Here is an 18009-nt window from a genome sequence, read left to right as displayed (position 1 = left end):
AGATTTTCATTCTTCTTGTTTTCTACTCTTAGATATCTCAACATAGTAGGATATAAAGATAAACATTTATTTTATTGGAACAGAAAAACTTGTGGTTTAATTAGCTTCAACTGTGCAAAATATATAAGTTTGAAAGACATTATAAGGTAAGGGAAAAATATTGAACTTGGAATCATTTGGAATAATTTAGATAGTGTGGTCATTTAAAGTGCAGTCATGGACCAGTGTGTGTGTGTGTGTGTGTGTGTGTGTGTGTGTGTGTGTGTGTGTGTATCTTGCAGATTTTGACTAGAAGAGACAGTGAGTGATGGAGACAGAGAAATCAAAATTCCCAGGCTATGCCATGTCTCATAACCCACTTTATCAAAAAGCCAAAAGGGACACCTCTCTAACTTCCATGTTCTTATATTTAAAAGTACCGATCTTGTATACCTTAGAGTTTTATACCTTAAAAATAAAACAAACTTCAGAGTATTAACTAAAATTGAGGAGAGACCCTATTACTTTTCTCTTCACTGTTGTATGCCCAACCACAGTTCCTGGCTCACAGGAAACAGAAATATATTTGCTTCTCATTTTATGAAACAGTTCACTAGAAAGACTCACAATTGGTTAAACAAATACAAATAAAATTTCTATTCCAAATCCATCTCTGGTCAGACTCAACTTCAGCACTTTTCTGTGCAAAAGAAGGAAAATAAAGCTTACGAGCATCCTAATATGATCTAAAAATGAGTAAGTGCTTCTTAGCCTAAGCTAGTAGGCAGAACAGCAAATAAAAATGTTTTATCTCTGTCTTTTCCTGACAGTTCTTATGCTTGGTTTTAGCCGAGTAACTCAGGAAGTATTTATAGAATGTGTGGAGAGGACCCTTCAAGAGGATAACAGAAAGGGATTCCGTTCTTTTCCACAGCTTCCCTAAAGGTATTCTTTCTTCTCATATTAGTAGTAGTAAAATGTACATACATGATTCTCAAAACATCTCAACTGAGGTGTTTGTTAAAACATGAAGATGATTCAACCACAAATAGTCTGTTTCTCAGTTGGAATCTGAGGAGACACAGAGATCTTTCATTCTAACAAGCTCCCCCACTTGATTGTAACACAGTAGTGGAGAAAGGTTACCTGAGAACTGGCTCCGGCTTTTTGTCTTAAGTTAGTCTCTTTAAGGCTAGTTTCCCTGGGCCTCCCTGGTGGCACAAAGGGTTAAGCAAGCTATCTGTAGCTTCTGTAGCACAAGTTCGATCCCCAGCCGGCCAGGGAGCTACCCACAAGGCGCAGCAGACCTCTCCTGTCTTGCCTGCTGCTCCCCTTAGCAGTGTATTTCAGTCAATCTGCCTGTTCTGCTCCCCACTCTGTCTCTGGTGAATCCTCTCACCCCCCCCCAACACTTCTGGACTGTACCCCAGCTCTTGTATGCATAAATAAATAAATCTTTTAAAAAAAAAAGACTAGTTTTCCTCATCTATTATTACCATATCATAAGGCATTTGTGAGAATTATTTAATAAAACTATATAAAACATTAAGCGGAATACTAAGTCTGTGATCTCAATGAGTGTTATTTTTATAGCTTTGTGAAGCCAAAGACACTTGAATCTTTATCTAACATTAGACAATCCATTAACAGATAGATTTAAGCAAACATTGTTTAAAAATGAACAATGATGTAAAATATATATATATATATATAAATAAAAAAAACAAGTAGATTTGGGGAACTGAGGGAAAGTGAAAAAAAAATCTCAGTTTCTGCTTCCACTTCAAAAGTTTCAAGAGCTGGACTTTGGAGGAAGTAGGGTATCATTATTTTGTTTGTTTATTCACAGAAACCACGCAGGAATTAGTAATCCAGAAAACTATCCAGAAATCAGTCTTATCTCTGGATTTTAGTGCGTCATCTCCTGCAAAGGGAAAAGAATATACTTACAAATCACTATGGCACAACAAAATTTAGAATACCTTAGAAAGAATACCTTAGACAAAAATGCAATTAAAAGCATAAATTAATCAAACTGTGCATACTAAGATTCTGTTTTCTGGTATCTGGTATATCAAAGTCATCTTGTATATGAAATCATAACAGCACAGATATTAATAGCATAAGTTCTGTGAGCAGACCTCTAAAATGGTTCCCCCCAAAGAAATCTATTAGATGATATACTATATTTGGGAAAACTAGGTCTTATAGAGCTTGATATTTAGGGCTGGCAAATCTGATAGGACCTGGAATTAATGACACCTCATTGAACTTCCACTCTTGCATTCCTGACAGTCTTAATGCGTATTTGGTATGTTTATGTCTTCCTCTTTTTCTCAAAATAGAAATATTTTATTATAAAGGCTCTAGGGAGTTAAACTCACATTATCTTTCAGGTCAGAATCTCAGGTTACATGAAAATCATATGAAACATTTGGAGAATTTGCTGGATATTCTCTGTTTGCTTCTTGAGATCTTCTCAGTATCTCCTTATGCCTTGGGAGGTACAACTCAAATGAACAGCATTATCTGAGCCAATCTGACATTTTCGTGGGCACTGGTGGTGATCACAGGGTGAACCAGGGAAGAATGGGCAGGGTATTTAATCCCCAGACTCTCTCCCTGCCATGCTTTGTTTTGGAAAAGACTAGACATTCCTCATTGCAGGCCCTGTCAGGTCACAGATTTCCAATAAAACCCTCCCCTTAATCGTTTAGACCTAAGGGTGATATAATAGCTTCCAGTGCACTTTTCACTCTGCACTAAGAATTTCCTTGAATCCTTCCCCAAATTTTATAAAGTGTCTTTTTAAAAATGCCTTTAGCTCACCCCTGGAGGGTGCCATTTGTTTTATTCTGTTACAGATCCTGTGAAACGCTGAAACAAAAGAGAACATTGCACTTTTGCAGACTATTGGAATTTGCATTCCAAGACATCACCTTTGGCCACAAGAACAAAAGGCCAATATATGAATGATAATTAAAGTATCACATTTCTAAATTCCAATGCTGTAGTCACAGGATGTGGCAGAAATGGTTGTGTGCCCTCTAAATAATTCATGTTTCCTATCAAAAGATCTCATCTAAAGTTTGCTCACCAGGCAAAAATCATATTTATCAAGGACAACCTTTCCACTCAAATATTGGCATTTCATTGGTGGATATGGATATGCTTTTCAAAAAGCAGATGTGGATTTGCCACTTTAGCTTTTCCTTTCCAATGGTTCCACACACAGGACACTGATCTCTCACAAGGTAGAAGAAGCAGTCTACCTGGAGGAGAAAACTACCCACTAACCAAGATTGCTGCAAGTAAAGGCTTGGTGGACAAGAAACAAAGCTTTATTTTAGGAAGGACTGATATTATGAGTTTACTTATCACAACAACTGAATTACCTAAACCAAATAGTGTGTGAATTTCTTTTAGTAGTGATCTCCCTTCCTAGCTTTCTTGTTTGTTACATGGTAACCTATAATTCCTTACACCCTGGCTAGTACAATGTGAGTGTTCCTTATATATCTAGGCCATGCCCACACTTCATGTCCTGCTCCAAATCTAAGTGCATTCATTGTGCTTCTATCCTTTTCATCTTAACTGCCCACCCAGTGCTAACACCTTCCACATCTTCTACACTCTGCAAGTCAGAACTGTAACATGTTCTATTACTGCCATTTTGAGTTCAGTATCTTTTTCAATTCCTCCTTTGACAGATTGTGCTTTGGTTTAAATTTCATAAACTTCTACTTTCTAGATGACATGCTTCTATTCTATTCCTTAAACCCAAACATGTTTTCCTCTGCATTTGAGATGGTAGCCAATTTCAGTTCTACCTCCACCTTTCTCCTAATCACAAAAGGAGCTGCTTCTCTCAGTCTTCAGTGTGGTGGCCTCACTTACCAAAGCATGTCAGACATGCAGGAGGAAGAAACATACACTTCTCTTCAGTGGGATAATCCCTCGCCAAACCTGTGTCAGGATCGACTGATTTCTACCAAATCCTCAGGTAACCAGTTCCAATTATTTAGTCCAAGATGGTGCAGTTTTGTTTTGTTTCCAGTTCTTTGAAGAGCCCAAGGTGATATTTCTGATCAGAAATAACCCACTTAAGGTCCTCCCTGGTGGCGCAAGGGGTTAAGATGCAACCTTTGAAGCTGTCTGCAGCCATTGCAGGGTGAGTTCTATCCCAGGATGACCAGGGAGCAACACACATGGCACAGCAGACCTCTCCTGACTCACCCAGTGCTCCCCTCAGCAGTGTATTTCAATCAATCTGCCTGTTCTGTTCCCCACTCTGTCTCTGGTGAATCCTCTCACCACCCCACACCTCTGGCCTGTACCCCAGTTCTTTAAATCTTTAAAACAACAACAACAACAAAGTCTATGAAATTCTAACAACCATCCCACAAGACTTTAAAAAAAAAAATAACCCACTTAAGATGATTATAATATGCGTGATATGCTCACATTAAAAAATGAAATGGAATGGAAGGTGAAAGGAAGAACAATGTGCTTGACATAGATGTAGTACTCTTCTCCCAAAAAGAAAAAGATTCCTGAGTTTGGAAAACAAGTGAAATAAATCGGATGTTTCAGTTCCTTCACAAGACACCTTGCAAATTTTCTGTTAACTAATAAGAATTAAGGAGAAAACATGAGTTGAAAAACTGACCAAATCTCAACCTGGAGCTGTCTGCTGTCAGCATCAGTTTTGTCTTTATTATTTAATGTTTGTGTTAGTTTGCTATTGCTTCAGTAACAGATTATCATAGTCTTAAGGGTTTAATTCAACAAAAATTTATTATCTTTGTTTTAGAGATCAGAAATCCAAAATGTTTCACCGGGCTGAGGTAAAGGCACTGGCAGAGCTACCTTCCCTCAAGAGGCCCTCAAGAAGAATGCATTCCCTTGACTTTTCTAGTTTCTAGAACTGTGCTTCTTGCCTTGGCTTATGGCCTCTTCCTCCATCTTCAAAGCCAGGGCCTTAATACCTTCCTTTGTCTCTCTGGTTCTGTCATCATTTTAAACTGCGTCCCCCTGCTCTCCTACTTCTCATAAATTCCCAGGTAAACAAAGGGTTTTTCGAGAAACTTAACTTGATTGCATCTTTAAAGTCTCTTTGATAACATAAGGCAACATTTACAGGCTCCAGGAATTAGGACCTGGGCATCTTGGACAGGTACATTACTCCTATCACACTATGCCAAGTTAAATTTGATGTGTTTTCTCTGGTTAACGTTAAGAATATAAGAATATAACAAGTCACAAGAGTCTTCAGTTCTCAATCCTGAATAGTTACAAATTTACCTGGAAAAAAAATGTTCATCACCCAAAACTGTATGTTTAAAAAAAATACTTTGAATCAATCATATTCAAGTGACAAGGGAAAGAGATTGGGGCATGCCAGCCAGCAGTTTTGCCTCCCCAAATTAAAGTTTGTTACCTGGTTTTCTACAATGTCTAAAAGATTATTGGAAAAGACTATAACTAATTAGCAAGGTTGTGGAATCATACAAGAAAAAGAGAAATTATTAAATCTATTCGGTTTGGCTTTCTTGCAAATCAGATGTATTCCACATTATAACCTGCATTTCAAAAAGTTCTCTTTTTCCTGTTTGACATGTTTATAAGACCTCAGTGATTCTCCAGTAGGAATGGTTATTATTAACTCCTTTTACTCAGTTGAGCCTAGTCCTGGCTCATGTCTTTCATCTTCTTTCTCTAACTCAATTTTATCATTTCTCTTTCTTATTTAGGAGTATATTGGCTGGTGGTGGCAATTTCATTTGTTTTCTGGGTCGGCTCATTGATGGCTTCCATTTTCTTGGGCTTTGTGTGTAAGTACAAAAGAATATCTTCAAAATATTTATATATATACACACACATAAGAATATATATGCGCAATGTATATATACATATATATATACATATATATGCCCATATATATACACAAAAGAATATCTTCAAAATATTTATATATATACATAAAAGAATATATACACAAAAGAATATATATAAAATATATATACATATATACACAAAAGAATATGTTCAAAATGTTTATATATACATAAAAAAGAATACATATACAAAAGAATATATATACACAAAATATATACATACATATATACACACAGAAATATTTTCAAAATGTTTATATATATATATACAAAAGAATATATATACAAAATATATATATACACAAATATATATATACATATGCACACACAAAGAATATCTTCAAACTATTAACATATATACACAAAAGAATATATATACACAAAATATATATATACATATATATACACAAAAGAATATCTTCAAAATATTTATATATATACACCAAAGAATATATAAATATACAAAAGGATACATACACACTATATATATACACATATATACACACAAAAGAATATCTTCAAAATATTTATATATATAACATATTACATGTAACTTTAATGTCAATATAAATAAACTGTATAATTTATAACTGGATAAATAAATTAGGGACAATTAAATGTATATAAATAATATAAAATAAAGGCATTTTAATTTCAGTTATCTAACATTTATTTGCTATAAGCTTCTAAATCTTTGGATGCTACTGATAAATCTTAGTGTTCATTTGCATGTTTAATTCATGCTGTTGATCCCTTTGAGAAAAAAATTAGATTATATACATTATAATATCTTATTATATTATATGCATTACAATCAATGTGTGAGTCATGCTAACAGGATAAAGCATGCAGCATGAAAGATTTTAGTTAATCCTCTTCGCTTTCTAATATGCATTTATTCTAAACTTGATTTTATAAATTCTCATACTAAGAGTTTTTCATTTTACACTAGGCAAAGAATAATTGTTTAATGCAAACTTGAGAACTTTCTTTAGACCATAGTTAGCTATACTTCTTTATTCCCTTTAATTCAATTTTGAAAAATATTTCCACATTTGGCAAGTGAAGTTTTATAAAATAAAATAACACAGTTGCAGATTCTAATAAAATAATTAAAAACTCTTATTAACCCTTATGCTACCACTAAAAAAATATACTTAGAAGGAAGTATAATGGACTTTGGTGGCTGGTGCACTACATGTGATGATATCTGATGGGGGGGGTACTTAATGTTACTTCAATTTAAAAAAATAAGCAGGGCCTCCCCGGTGGCGCAGCGGGTTGAGCACTGCGCTGTGAAGCTGTCCGCAGCCTCTGCAGAGTGGGTTTGATTCCTGGCCAGCCAGGGAGAAACCCATATGGCATAGCAGATCTTTCCTGCCTCGCCTGCTGCTCCCCTCAGCAATGTCTTCGGTCCGTCTGCCTGTTCTGCTCCCCACTCTGTCTCTGGTGAATTCTCTCACCTTCCTGCACCTCTGACTTGTACCCCAGATCTTGTATATATAAACAAATCTTTAAAAAATTTTAAAAAAGCAGATTTATTTTTTTTTAAAAGTCAAAGAAAATATAAAAGATAAAAAAATAGGTTCAGAAAGACAAAGATAGAGCTATGATCTGGATAAATCCTTTTCCTTTGTTTTGGCAAATCATTTTTCAATTTAAAAGGCATTACCTGGAGAAAAAGAATTATAAATTCTGAGAATGAGGAAGAGACAGGTTCAGATTTGCTGCCACAAAGTATAGGAAACTTGACCTTATTCATGTTAGCTCTGGGCTTAATTTTCTGACCGTTCTTAGAGGAATGCTTTAAGAATTTCTAGGAGCTCAGAAAATAATTGTGAACTCCATCAACTCCAATAAAATAGCACAGAACAGGTGCTTCCCGGTGGCGCAAGGGGTTAAGATGCAACCTATGAAGCTATCCACAGCCACTGCAGCATGAGTTCGATCCCCAGGCCGGCCAGGGAGCTACCCACAAGGTGCAGCAGACCTCTCCTGCCTCCCCACTGCTCCCCTCAACAGTGTATTTCAGTCCATCCACCTGTTCTGCTCCCCACTCTGTCTCTGGTGAATCCTCTCACCCCACACCTATGGCATGTACCTCAGTTCTTGTAAGCATAAATAAATAAATCTTAAAAAAAAAAAAAGACCCACATAAATGTCAGAACTTCCAGAAAGTTTTCCTTATCTCATGCAATCGTATTTCTATTCTTTATCAAAAAAAGTCAATCAAATACCAGTTCATTTTTTAAAGAAATTTATTTTGAAATACACGCTTACAAGTAGACGCACTGGAAGAAGATTGCAGAAGTGAAAAAGACCATTAAGTATCAAACAATATTGTGCAGTTCTTCCATAAAAACCATAAAAGTTTAGAGGAGCAATGACAAGCTCAATTCTAACTACAAGATTGTCTATTTAACAGGCATAGTAAATATCAAAAAATATGGTTTAAATATCAATTCTGTATAATTGGTTTTAATGTTATTTTGTAAATTCTATTTGGGGTGAGAAGATAAAGGAAACTTGAAGTATGAAGAACACTTGCAATTAAAAATAACATTAACTTATGATGCAATATTTAAGGTATTATTGTCAAGTGAATGGGATATAGGATTTGTTTCTTATATAAAAATAAATAAACCTATAGTCTCAATCACCCATTATTATATAGTTAAAAGCATATAGTTCATATTAAGATGTTTATTAAAAGCATGCTGTGCATTTTTCAAGTCCTCAAAAGCTTGCTCTCCATTGGGTACTAAATTTTGTCTCCCCTGATAGTTCATGAAATCTGTTTACATAAACCATGACAATCATATTCTTTTTTTAAAAGCAAGCATATGCCTTTTTAAAAATGCATTTATTTATGCATTCAAGAACTGGGGTACAGGCCAGAGGTGTGGGGGGTGAGAGGATTCACCAGAGACAGCGTGGGGAACAGAACAGGCAGACTGACTGAAATACACTGCTGAGGGGAGCAGCGGGTGAGTCAGGAGAGGTCTGCTGCTCCATGTGGGTTGCTCTCTGGCCAACAAGGGGATCGAACTCGTGTTTCAGAAGCCAGGGACAGCTCCACAGTGCTGTGCTCAACCCCTTGCGCTTAATGAACTCTGGATTATCTAAATTCTATTGGACACATACATTCCATTTTTGGATAATTTTCCTATAAATAAACCTGAACATGTAGCAATGGGGGAAGGGGGAGAAGATTGGGAAAAACTTAAGTGCAAATCATTAAGGAACAATTTAAGCAATGGGACATCCCTGTGTGGAATGCCAATGAGCCGAAAGAGAAGGAAAGGGGTGGGGACTGGAGGAAGGGAGGTAGGGAAACAACAACAGCGAGTTGCTCTCTATAAATAAACATTCACAACATGTTAAGTGAAAAAAAAAAAAGGCATTTAAAATAATGAGTATAACTACTCTGCAATTTGATTGACAAAGGACATTTAACAAAGTGACACTGAAAGGATATATGAGCATACCCAACACTGGAAGCAGGAAGAGTAAAATAAATGGTGACAATTGTGAAACAAGGTATTTCAATGTTTACTATTTAATGGTTTTTGAAATGCTTTAACATCATGGATGCAGTATGTATTAAAACACCTTTTTAAACTCTTCAAACAAAAATTGGATGAAGGAAATGTTACTTTAAGGAGGTTAAGAAAAGCTAGCTAGAAAATAAAATATTCAAACTTTCAGTAATTGATGGAAAATTCTTACACATAAAAGTTTTTTTCTTTTGTTTTGTTTTACTTAGAAAACCTATTACTAAACAAATATAAACTATTTTTACCTTTAGTTTTTATGCAAGGGTAGTGGTTTTTATTTTTTTCTATCAACTGCTTCCAGATATTGCTGCAAAATCTGCCTGAATTCTGAGTTGTTGTTGTTGTTTTCTTTTAAAGATTTATTTTCTTTATGCAAGAACCGGGGTACAGGCAGATGCACAGGAGGGTAAGAGGATTCACCAGATACAGAGCAGGGAACAGAACAGGTAGAAGAACCAAAATACACTGCTGAGGGAAGCAGCGGGCGAGACAGGAGAGGTCTGCCTCGCCATGTGGGTTGCTCCGAGGCTGGCGGGGATCGAACCAGCACTGCAGAGGCTACAGAGAGCATCACAGCGCTGCGCTCAACCGCCTGTGCCACTAGGGAGGCCCTGAATTCTGAGTTTTTTGATGAGGTTTATCTACAGTTATTTCAAGGACATTTGTAGAAACAAAGAAAATTGGGGTAGTGGTCCAATTAATGTACTTATCTGATGTTTCTTATACCTCGAGGAAAACAGAAAGATTTGTTAAAATTTACCTTATCTATTTAGAGCCTTACTTTCTGGGAACTTGGAGTTTTAGCAACATCATAAACCTTGAAGTCTGTCTTTTCAGTTACTGATTTGCCAGGAGGCAGCATTTTTTAATTCACAGCTGTCTCTCCTTGTGCCCCTTAGTTCAAACCAAGGAGAGGGGTACCCAGTCAGCTGTTGGTTTTAGTTAACACTGGTTTGTGGGAGTGCAATTGGGTGAGTAAGAAGACAGGGAAGTAAACTTTTCACTGTGTATCCTTTGTAGCTTTTGATTCTTGAAAAATTTAAATATTAAACAAAAATTTAAAACTCAAATAATGGATTGTAAATAATGTCAATTATAGTCAAACATAATCAGTTATTTGTATTTCTTTTTAGTCCATGTTGAAAGATCACTTTTGATACTATGTCAGCATTTTATTAGGGATTATTGCTATTGTTTGAAGGGTTCCAAGTGTCTGCTATTGTAAGCGAGCAGCAGGAGAAACTCATCCAACATGAAAAAGAACTGCAGAACTTTACACAGTGGAGGAAAAACCATGAACGCCAGATGACAAATTGCCAAACCTTCGTGCAAAGCACTATCAGTCCAGGTAACTGATAAAAAAATCAGTTTCTACTCTGCAGGTACAAATGTATGTATGAATTTCTCACAAGAAACTGACACATTGTAGTTTATGCAACATGGCAGTCAGGATTTTATAATGAGGGAGACATAATTTTGATCTATTCTTCAGTTCAATCTCATTTATATATTTTGGTGGTGGAAAAGTGAGACATGCGCGTATGAAAAAGCTAAAAATGGAACTTTAAAAGTTAAAATAAATTTTTTTAAAATGACAAAATTTAAAACTAAATTGGTTCAGTACAATTAACAAACAAGAAGTAACAAACAAACAAGGTAAGACTATATATTACACAAACTTAAAGGAAAGATTTATAAAACTAGAATGATCAGATTAGTTATTACAGAAGAGGAATGAGTTGGGAGAAGATATTTCCAAAATAATTGTATCTGTAGATACCTACTGCAGTTGAATATAATTATATAAATCTTAACATAGTCAGAGTCAGAGAAGCTGCAACCAGTAAATACTACATCATGTGAGCCATCTGGTTAGACTATTCGTTTCATTGGGAGGTGTCTTGGGGGTTCTTGTGAAGAAATGTGCTATTAATCTTTTACAATGACAATAATAAAGTAAAATGTTTATATTGAAAGCCTTTAACCACAGCCCTTGCCCAGATACTTGGATTCATAATAGAGAAAGTTGTTACCGTGTCTTTGAAAAACATCAAGAATGGAATAGCAGTAAAGAGGAATGTCAGAAAATGGGAAGTGAGCTTCTGCAAATAGAGAACAAGAAAGAAATGGTAAACACTGTTCATGGTTTGTTATCATTCTGAAAATATCTCATTATATGTTAAAAGAATAGAATAAATCAAGAAGAATATATTTGTCTCCTTTATGCTAATCAAAAGAGGGAGAAGTTTAGTAAAATAGCATCTTGTGACATTCTAACTGATTCCAAGGTATATATTATAAATGTATATATGTTTTCAATATATTATTTTCAGTTTGTTGTAGGGAATTCTCATAACTTTTAGTTATTTTGTAATCCTCAAGGAGAAGCAGAAATATAAAAAGTTGATGTCATGAAGTGAAAAGGTCTATAAAAATAAGTGTTTACAAATGAAATGCTTAATTGACATTAAACCTAATTTACTGATATCTGAACAAGTCAATAATAAGATATTTCCCTGAAATCTTTTGTACCCTTAAACGTGTATAAAGAGAATGCATAATTATTAAAATTTTAAAAATGTGACCTTATTAAAAATGCACCTTATTTTCATTATTTGAAGTTCATTTTTATAAGAATAATGTTGAAACAATTTGTTAATTGCAATAAAGTAAGGCAACTTGTACTAACCTATTACAATTATGGGTTTACACTATTCTTTCTGTGCAAATTTGGTGATGAAAGTTAGAAATATATCTTCCAAAAAATATTACTACAGTTAAGTTGCTTCTGGAATCTCCTAAGCTATTTATCATTTTGAAATATACTGTGAAAATGATATAGATGGCCTATGACATCAGAGATATTTTTACTTTTCACAAGAATGAGGGTTCAACATAACACTTCCTTTTTTGACATACACTTCTGCCAAACTCTGAATCTGTTAAAACTATTTTAATACCACATAACAATTTTTCCCATAGGACCATGGGAAATGACTACATTGGTTGTTTAGCAACAGGAAAAAAAAATCTATAAAATGTACCGCTTTGTAAACATACCCTCTCTCTTCAACACTCAAGTTCACATTAATTTCTGTCTAGACAAAATGCTAAACTTCACATTTCCCAATAGTTTGTGGTTATTGTTTGTCCTCCTTTCACCCTCAGGTTTTATTTCTTATAGGATTTTGTCACTGGCAGACTGAAGATCAGAAGTGACTTAGATTACTGGGTTGGACTATTTCAGAATGAACTCAACCAAACTTGGGTTTGGCTAGATGGCTCCTCTCCTTCCCCTGACCTGTAAGTCACTGAAGGGAATGTTACATGAAAAATTAGAAACATGAAGGAACACAAAAGTCCATTTTATTCCATACCTTAGATTTCTCCCAGGAGTATTACCAGTGTGATAATTTCACAGGCTCTGAATTATAATCAAAGCTGACATCTTTGCACAGTAGATGAGCATTTGAATAATAAAAAGGGCCAATCTGTTGGTTGGCGGTTGATGGTGATTAGATTTTGGTAGTGGGTGTGGCAAGAAAATGTAATATTGGAACCTACACAGTCTTGTAAACTAATGTCACTTTAAAGGAGAGAGTATCTTCATGGCTACTCACACTTCCTCCTTCACAGTCTTCCTTCCATTCACCTCTAGCATAGTCTCGTCAAAATTTGAGTCTGAATGATCACTATTATGAAATTATTAAGTACATTTCCTTTGCATCATTTAATGGCTAGAAAATGTCACAGCAAAGAGAGTATACTAATTTTAAGCAATTTTAAGCACATTAAGCTTTTCAGATAGAAATGGGGAGGTTGATAAGCAGGTTCAGATGACTTAGTACTTAGAGAATTAAGAGTCAGTAAAAAAATATCCAATTTAGAGCCCATATTTGTGTATCCTTGTATTTTTAAAAATTATAGTATTTGCCGAAATTATGTTAAAATATTTTTATTGAGACACAACAGCTCTTGGGGATGAAGTAGATCTACCACCAGAGGGTGCCATATTAAAACAAAGCAAAACAAAACAAAAAACCTCACACCTCGGTTTAGCAACCCCACAAGAACATCATCATAACCCACACCTAACCTCAGATCCATTGAACTGCCTCCTAGGTTACCAGAAAGGAAACCCCAATCAGCTGACCAGGTTTGTGGGTACCTCAAAGGCAAGTTACTCCTTTTCAGTAAATGCACCTCCATCTGGAAATATTTTGTCTGTGAGAAGAAGTATGCTCCAAGACCTGGTGTCTGAAAGAAATGGTGCTCAAAGGGCCTCCCTGGTGGCGCAGGGATTAAGACGCAACCTATGAAGCAATCTGCAGCCACTGCAGCATGAGTTCTATTCCCGGCCGGCCAGAGAGAAACCCACATGGCGGGACAGACCTCTCCTGTCTCGCCCGCTGCTCCCCTCAACAGTGACTTCGGTCAGTCTGCCTGTTCTGTTTCCCACTCTGTCTCTGGTGAATCCTCTCACCTCCACATCTCTGGCCTGTACCCCAATTCTTGTATATAAATAAATAAATCTTTCAAAAAAAAAGAAAAAAAGAAATGGTGCTCAAAGCCATCTGTGTTACAATGGTATCTGGAAGAGGCCGCTGGAAAACCTGTCGCAAATGCCAACCAGCAAGTGTGGACGGAAGCTAACGTGTGCTGTGAAACCGGTTTCCTGCAGCTCAGAACTTAACTTTTGCGTATATGCTTGGGAATATTCTTCAGTACTTTCTAGATACTCATTTGACTTCGTTCAAATTGCCAAAAATAACAATGATTTAGAGCCACAGATGACAACATCCTGAAGAATTGAGAACTGAAGAAAAAATATTTCTACTTGCCCTTCCTCCCTCTCCTGTTCCTCCTCCTCCTTCATCTCCCAGAATGCCTATAAATCCCCACAGGACTCTCTAGGTTACTGGGCAAATGATGCACAGCTGTATGTGATGCTATTTTTTTTTAATAAATAAATGTTACCTTTTCAATGCACTCCCTGAATTGAATTTTATTTTATTTCAATCTTTCATTTCTCTCAAGGAGTAATCCTTCTCTCGAGGAGAAGGATTCAGGTCCTTCTCTCCTTATAATGAAGACCCCACTTAAATAAATAGAGTTCAATAAAATCTAATTCACCCAGACAATGGAAGTCACTTAAATGAACCTAACAATCTATTGTAAAAGGTGACCTTTGCAGCATAAAGTTCTTTAAAAATGGGAAGAGTGTTTTTTTTTTTTTTTTTTTAACTTTGAGCTTCAATGTTGGGAATTTCAGTATAAGGGATTTTCTCTAGTTTTCTGCTGCCCCTCGACTTGGAGAACAGTGCCTGTACCTGTCTCCTGCATTTGTTTTTCACAGCTGGCAGCTGGCAGCTGGCAGCTGAATATAATAACCTGGAATAAAGGAGAAACAATAGCAATTTTTGGTAGTAAAGACTGTTTGTCTTCATGATTCCTCAAAGTATTGTCATGGAGCTATGTTTAGAGAGAGAATAGGAAGCATATAATAACTCTTTTTAGAAAAACACAATGAAGCAAAAAGCAAACATCCTCCCGCTGAGGTCACTCCACCATTACACTACGCAGTATTTACAAATCAGAATTTTATCTACACAGCAGCTGGGCTAAGCTCCAGTGAATTTCCTCAATGGCAATGTTGCTTTCCATATAGAAATTTGGAGTGTAAGATTTTTTTTTCTGCAGGTTGCACTTGACCTAGAATATTAGGGTCTTTTCAAGGTTCAAGGCAGTGGTGAGAGATTGGGCCTTACCACTAGGGTCACCAGTTTTACATCTTAGTCTCACCAACAATGAATTGGGTATCTGATATAACTCACTCACCCAGTCCCAAGTCAGCTTTGCAAAATGGAAAGGAAAGGAAAGCTCTGTTCTTTAAATGTGAAGACACGTTGTTATATGGAACAGTCAAAGTGCATTAAACGTATAAAAAGAAAAACAAAGAATAGTGATATGAATCAAATGCTAATATTAACAGAGTCTAAACATTTTTCATACCATGAACCTTATAAAGGAAGCCATGGACACTTTAAATCAGGTGATGTGGCTTTTTGCATACTTGAAAAGTTACAGGAATCTATTCACAAAATATCTGATGCCCAAATATTAAGACCATGGCTGAGACAACCTACTACAAGACTCTTCTCCTTACTTCGTGATCTGCTGCTATCCCCCAAGTGAAAGCCCCCATTGCATTTCTCACACTTCCTGCTGTTAAGAGCTCATGACCTGCTTCCTGTTGATAAGTTTTAAGAGCTGATCCAATATCCTCAGGAAAAGAAGTAGCTCATTGTGTGCCCTGCGGAGCTGGCTCCACCAGGAAAGACCATGTTCCTCACTTGACTTTTCCTGCAGTTTCTTCAGAATTACTTAAGCACACAAGAACCTAAAAGAAAAAAAAATTCTTCTCATGCAGAAAACCAATGCCAGGGGTGGTGCCCTCTGATTCTCCATGGAAAATTCTTCTCAGCAAATCATATTTTCAGGTACATCTTATGATTATTCCCTATTTCTAAAATTAAAAAAATGTCTGTGGAGAAAATGTTGAGTCCCACTGCCTCTGTTCTTTTAAGTGTTTACTCATATTGTGACGAAGATGGTGGGTTTCATTATGCAGGCTTGGAGTTGGGGACAAAGATGGAGACGCATATTTTCGAGAAGAGCAAACACATCAAGTAAATGCAAAGTTTTGCTTTTCACCATCTAAAGCAACATTTTCCTTTGGTTGTAGATTAGGAGAGAATATTATTGAACACCCTCTCTCCAGGTGGCTAGGATCTTTAAAGCAATGGCATTTAAAGAGACCCTTATCATCCATTCCTGAACTAGGTTGCAATTATGTAGGATGCCGGGGGTCAAAATAGAATGTGTGTTGGGTCCCTATGTTACAGGGCAGGATGAGGGGCACCCAGGGACCCCCAAACTTGTGCACTCTAAATGGGGTCTGCCATCCGCTGCAACAACACAAAACATACTCTAGTACATAAGACTTTCATTGGAAGGAAACTTTAATACAATTAGTGTGCAATGAAGAGTAGAGAAGAGAAAGAATACAGTTTCCAAATCAAGCACCCAAAGTTACCCATTCTATCATGGGGTGGGTAAATGTCCAGCCAAATGGGATTGTTGAGGCCCAAAAGCTTGCCACAAGTCTAAGGCATCTTCTGGTGGAGACACATAGAAATGAGGCAGAAGGGGCCAGGCAAATCTGGAAGGAAAGGAGAAAAATCAAAACCCAAGTCAAGATAAAGTTTGCCATTGTCAGCCTCACCATGGGTCTCTCATTCACATCTCTGTCTCTTTCAAGTGTCCCTGGCACAAGCCCAAGGCTGAGAAGCAAGTGCTTCTTCTTCACATATCTCTGCTCCAGGTGTCTCCTCCAGGTCTTCCTCTTGATCTCGTCTTACCTCGTCTCTCTCCACTTCTCCTCAGCCAGGTCTTCTCCCTTCTTCAGTCTTTTCTCTCAGTCTTCTAGGTTCACCTCCCTGACCACTTCTACCCTTCCTTAGGGTGGGGCAAAGGATACTCCCCTTTCCCTGGGGATTACCCTGTTACACCTATTTTGCAATTTATTCTGCAAAGTCATTTGACTTTTTCATAGTAGTCATATTTTCTTTCTGAAAAAAAAAAAAAAAAAAAGCTTAAATAACCATTGCTTAGCTAAAGGCCTAATTCATTTCTTGTGTGCTTATTTTATTAGCCATGTTTGTTAAATATTTGTACCTATTATGGGAAATATTTGGTAAAATCCATGATTCCCTAATGTTGCTGGCATTCTACAATTTGTTTATAAATACAGGCTTCCAAATTAGACTGTTTACACCTGTTGATGCTTCTCTAATTTTAAAACTGAATCACCAAGTCCCTTCGCCACCCCCCTTTTTTACATATTTTCAATATCCTTGATATTGCGATTTAAGTTATAAAATTTCACATTTACCTTATTTCAACCAACAGTAGAATCATGAGGAAATTATAAATATTTCTACTTTACATTTCACAAAATACATGTGCAATAAAGTGATTTTCCCAATACTGTGTCAAAATAAGGGCTCTAAAACTCTCATGAAGCAATTCAGTTTTCTTCATATGACAAAATAAATTAGCCCTAAGTTTGTTCAATACTTAAGACATTTCCTAGCTAGTCAACAGAAAATTTAAAGTTCTTAAGAAATCTTCCAGTGGTGATTGGTAAGTGAGTATTAAGAAAATGATTACGTTCTATTTATCATTTTGACTAACTTAATGAAATAGATAGATGTTTACTGGAAATGAAACTGAACCACCTGAGTTTCCACTGTTGAAATACAAAGATTTATAATACACTGTCCATTCTAGAGTATTACTTATTGATTTATCTATAAGCCAATGAAGTCAGGTGCTGTTACGGTGTTGTTTGCAATGACCTCTGTTGTGTTTGTGCATATTGTCATCCTTAGAAAGGCGTGTCTAGACACCAGCTTTATACTTGGATGTCATAGTCTTTCTCTTCTCCACAGGCCGATTGGATAACTTGCCCAATTGCAAATCGGTTTACTCATCCTTAGCCATGTGTTGATGAC

At 36.2% G+C, this 18009-nt stretch overlaps 1 protein-coding gene across 1 annotated transcript; it reads left to right on the top strand.

Annotated features, from left to right (window-relative positions):
* Window positions 1–3891: 3891 nt before the first annotated feature.
* CLEC9A (C-type lectin domain containing 9A) lies at window positions 3892–13694 on the top strand. The gene is made up of 6 exons (XM_037513250.1): window positions 3892–3982; window positions 5733–5813; window positions 10635–10781; window positions 11411–11562; window positions 12618–12736; window positions 13556–13694. Exons 1-6 carry the CDS (start codon window positions 3892–3894, stop codon window positions 13692–13694), a joined length of 729 nt encoding a protein of 242 aa, XP_037369147.1.
* Window positions 13695–18009: the final 4315 nt, after the last annotated feature.

The sequence above is a fragment of the Talpa occidentalis genome, unplaced genomic scaffold (genome assembly GCF_014898055.3).
Source record: "Talpa occidentalis isolate TD23 unplaced genomic scaffold, MPIMG_talOcc4v2.1 talOcc4.16, whole genome shotgun sequence".
In the NCBI taxonomy this organism is placed as follows: Eukaryota; Metazoa; Chordata; class Mammalia; order Eulipotyphla; family Talpidae; genus Talpa; species Talpa occidentalis.
The sequence above is the reverse complement of the archived record's forward strand: the minus strand, read 5'-3'. Positions and strand labels throughout refer to the sequence as shown.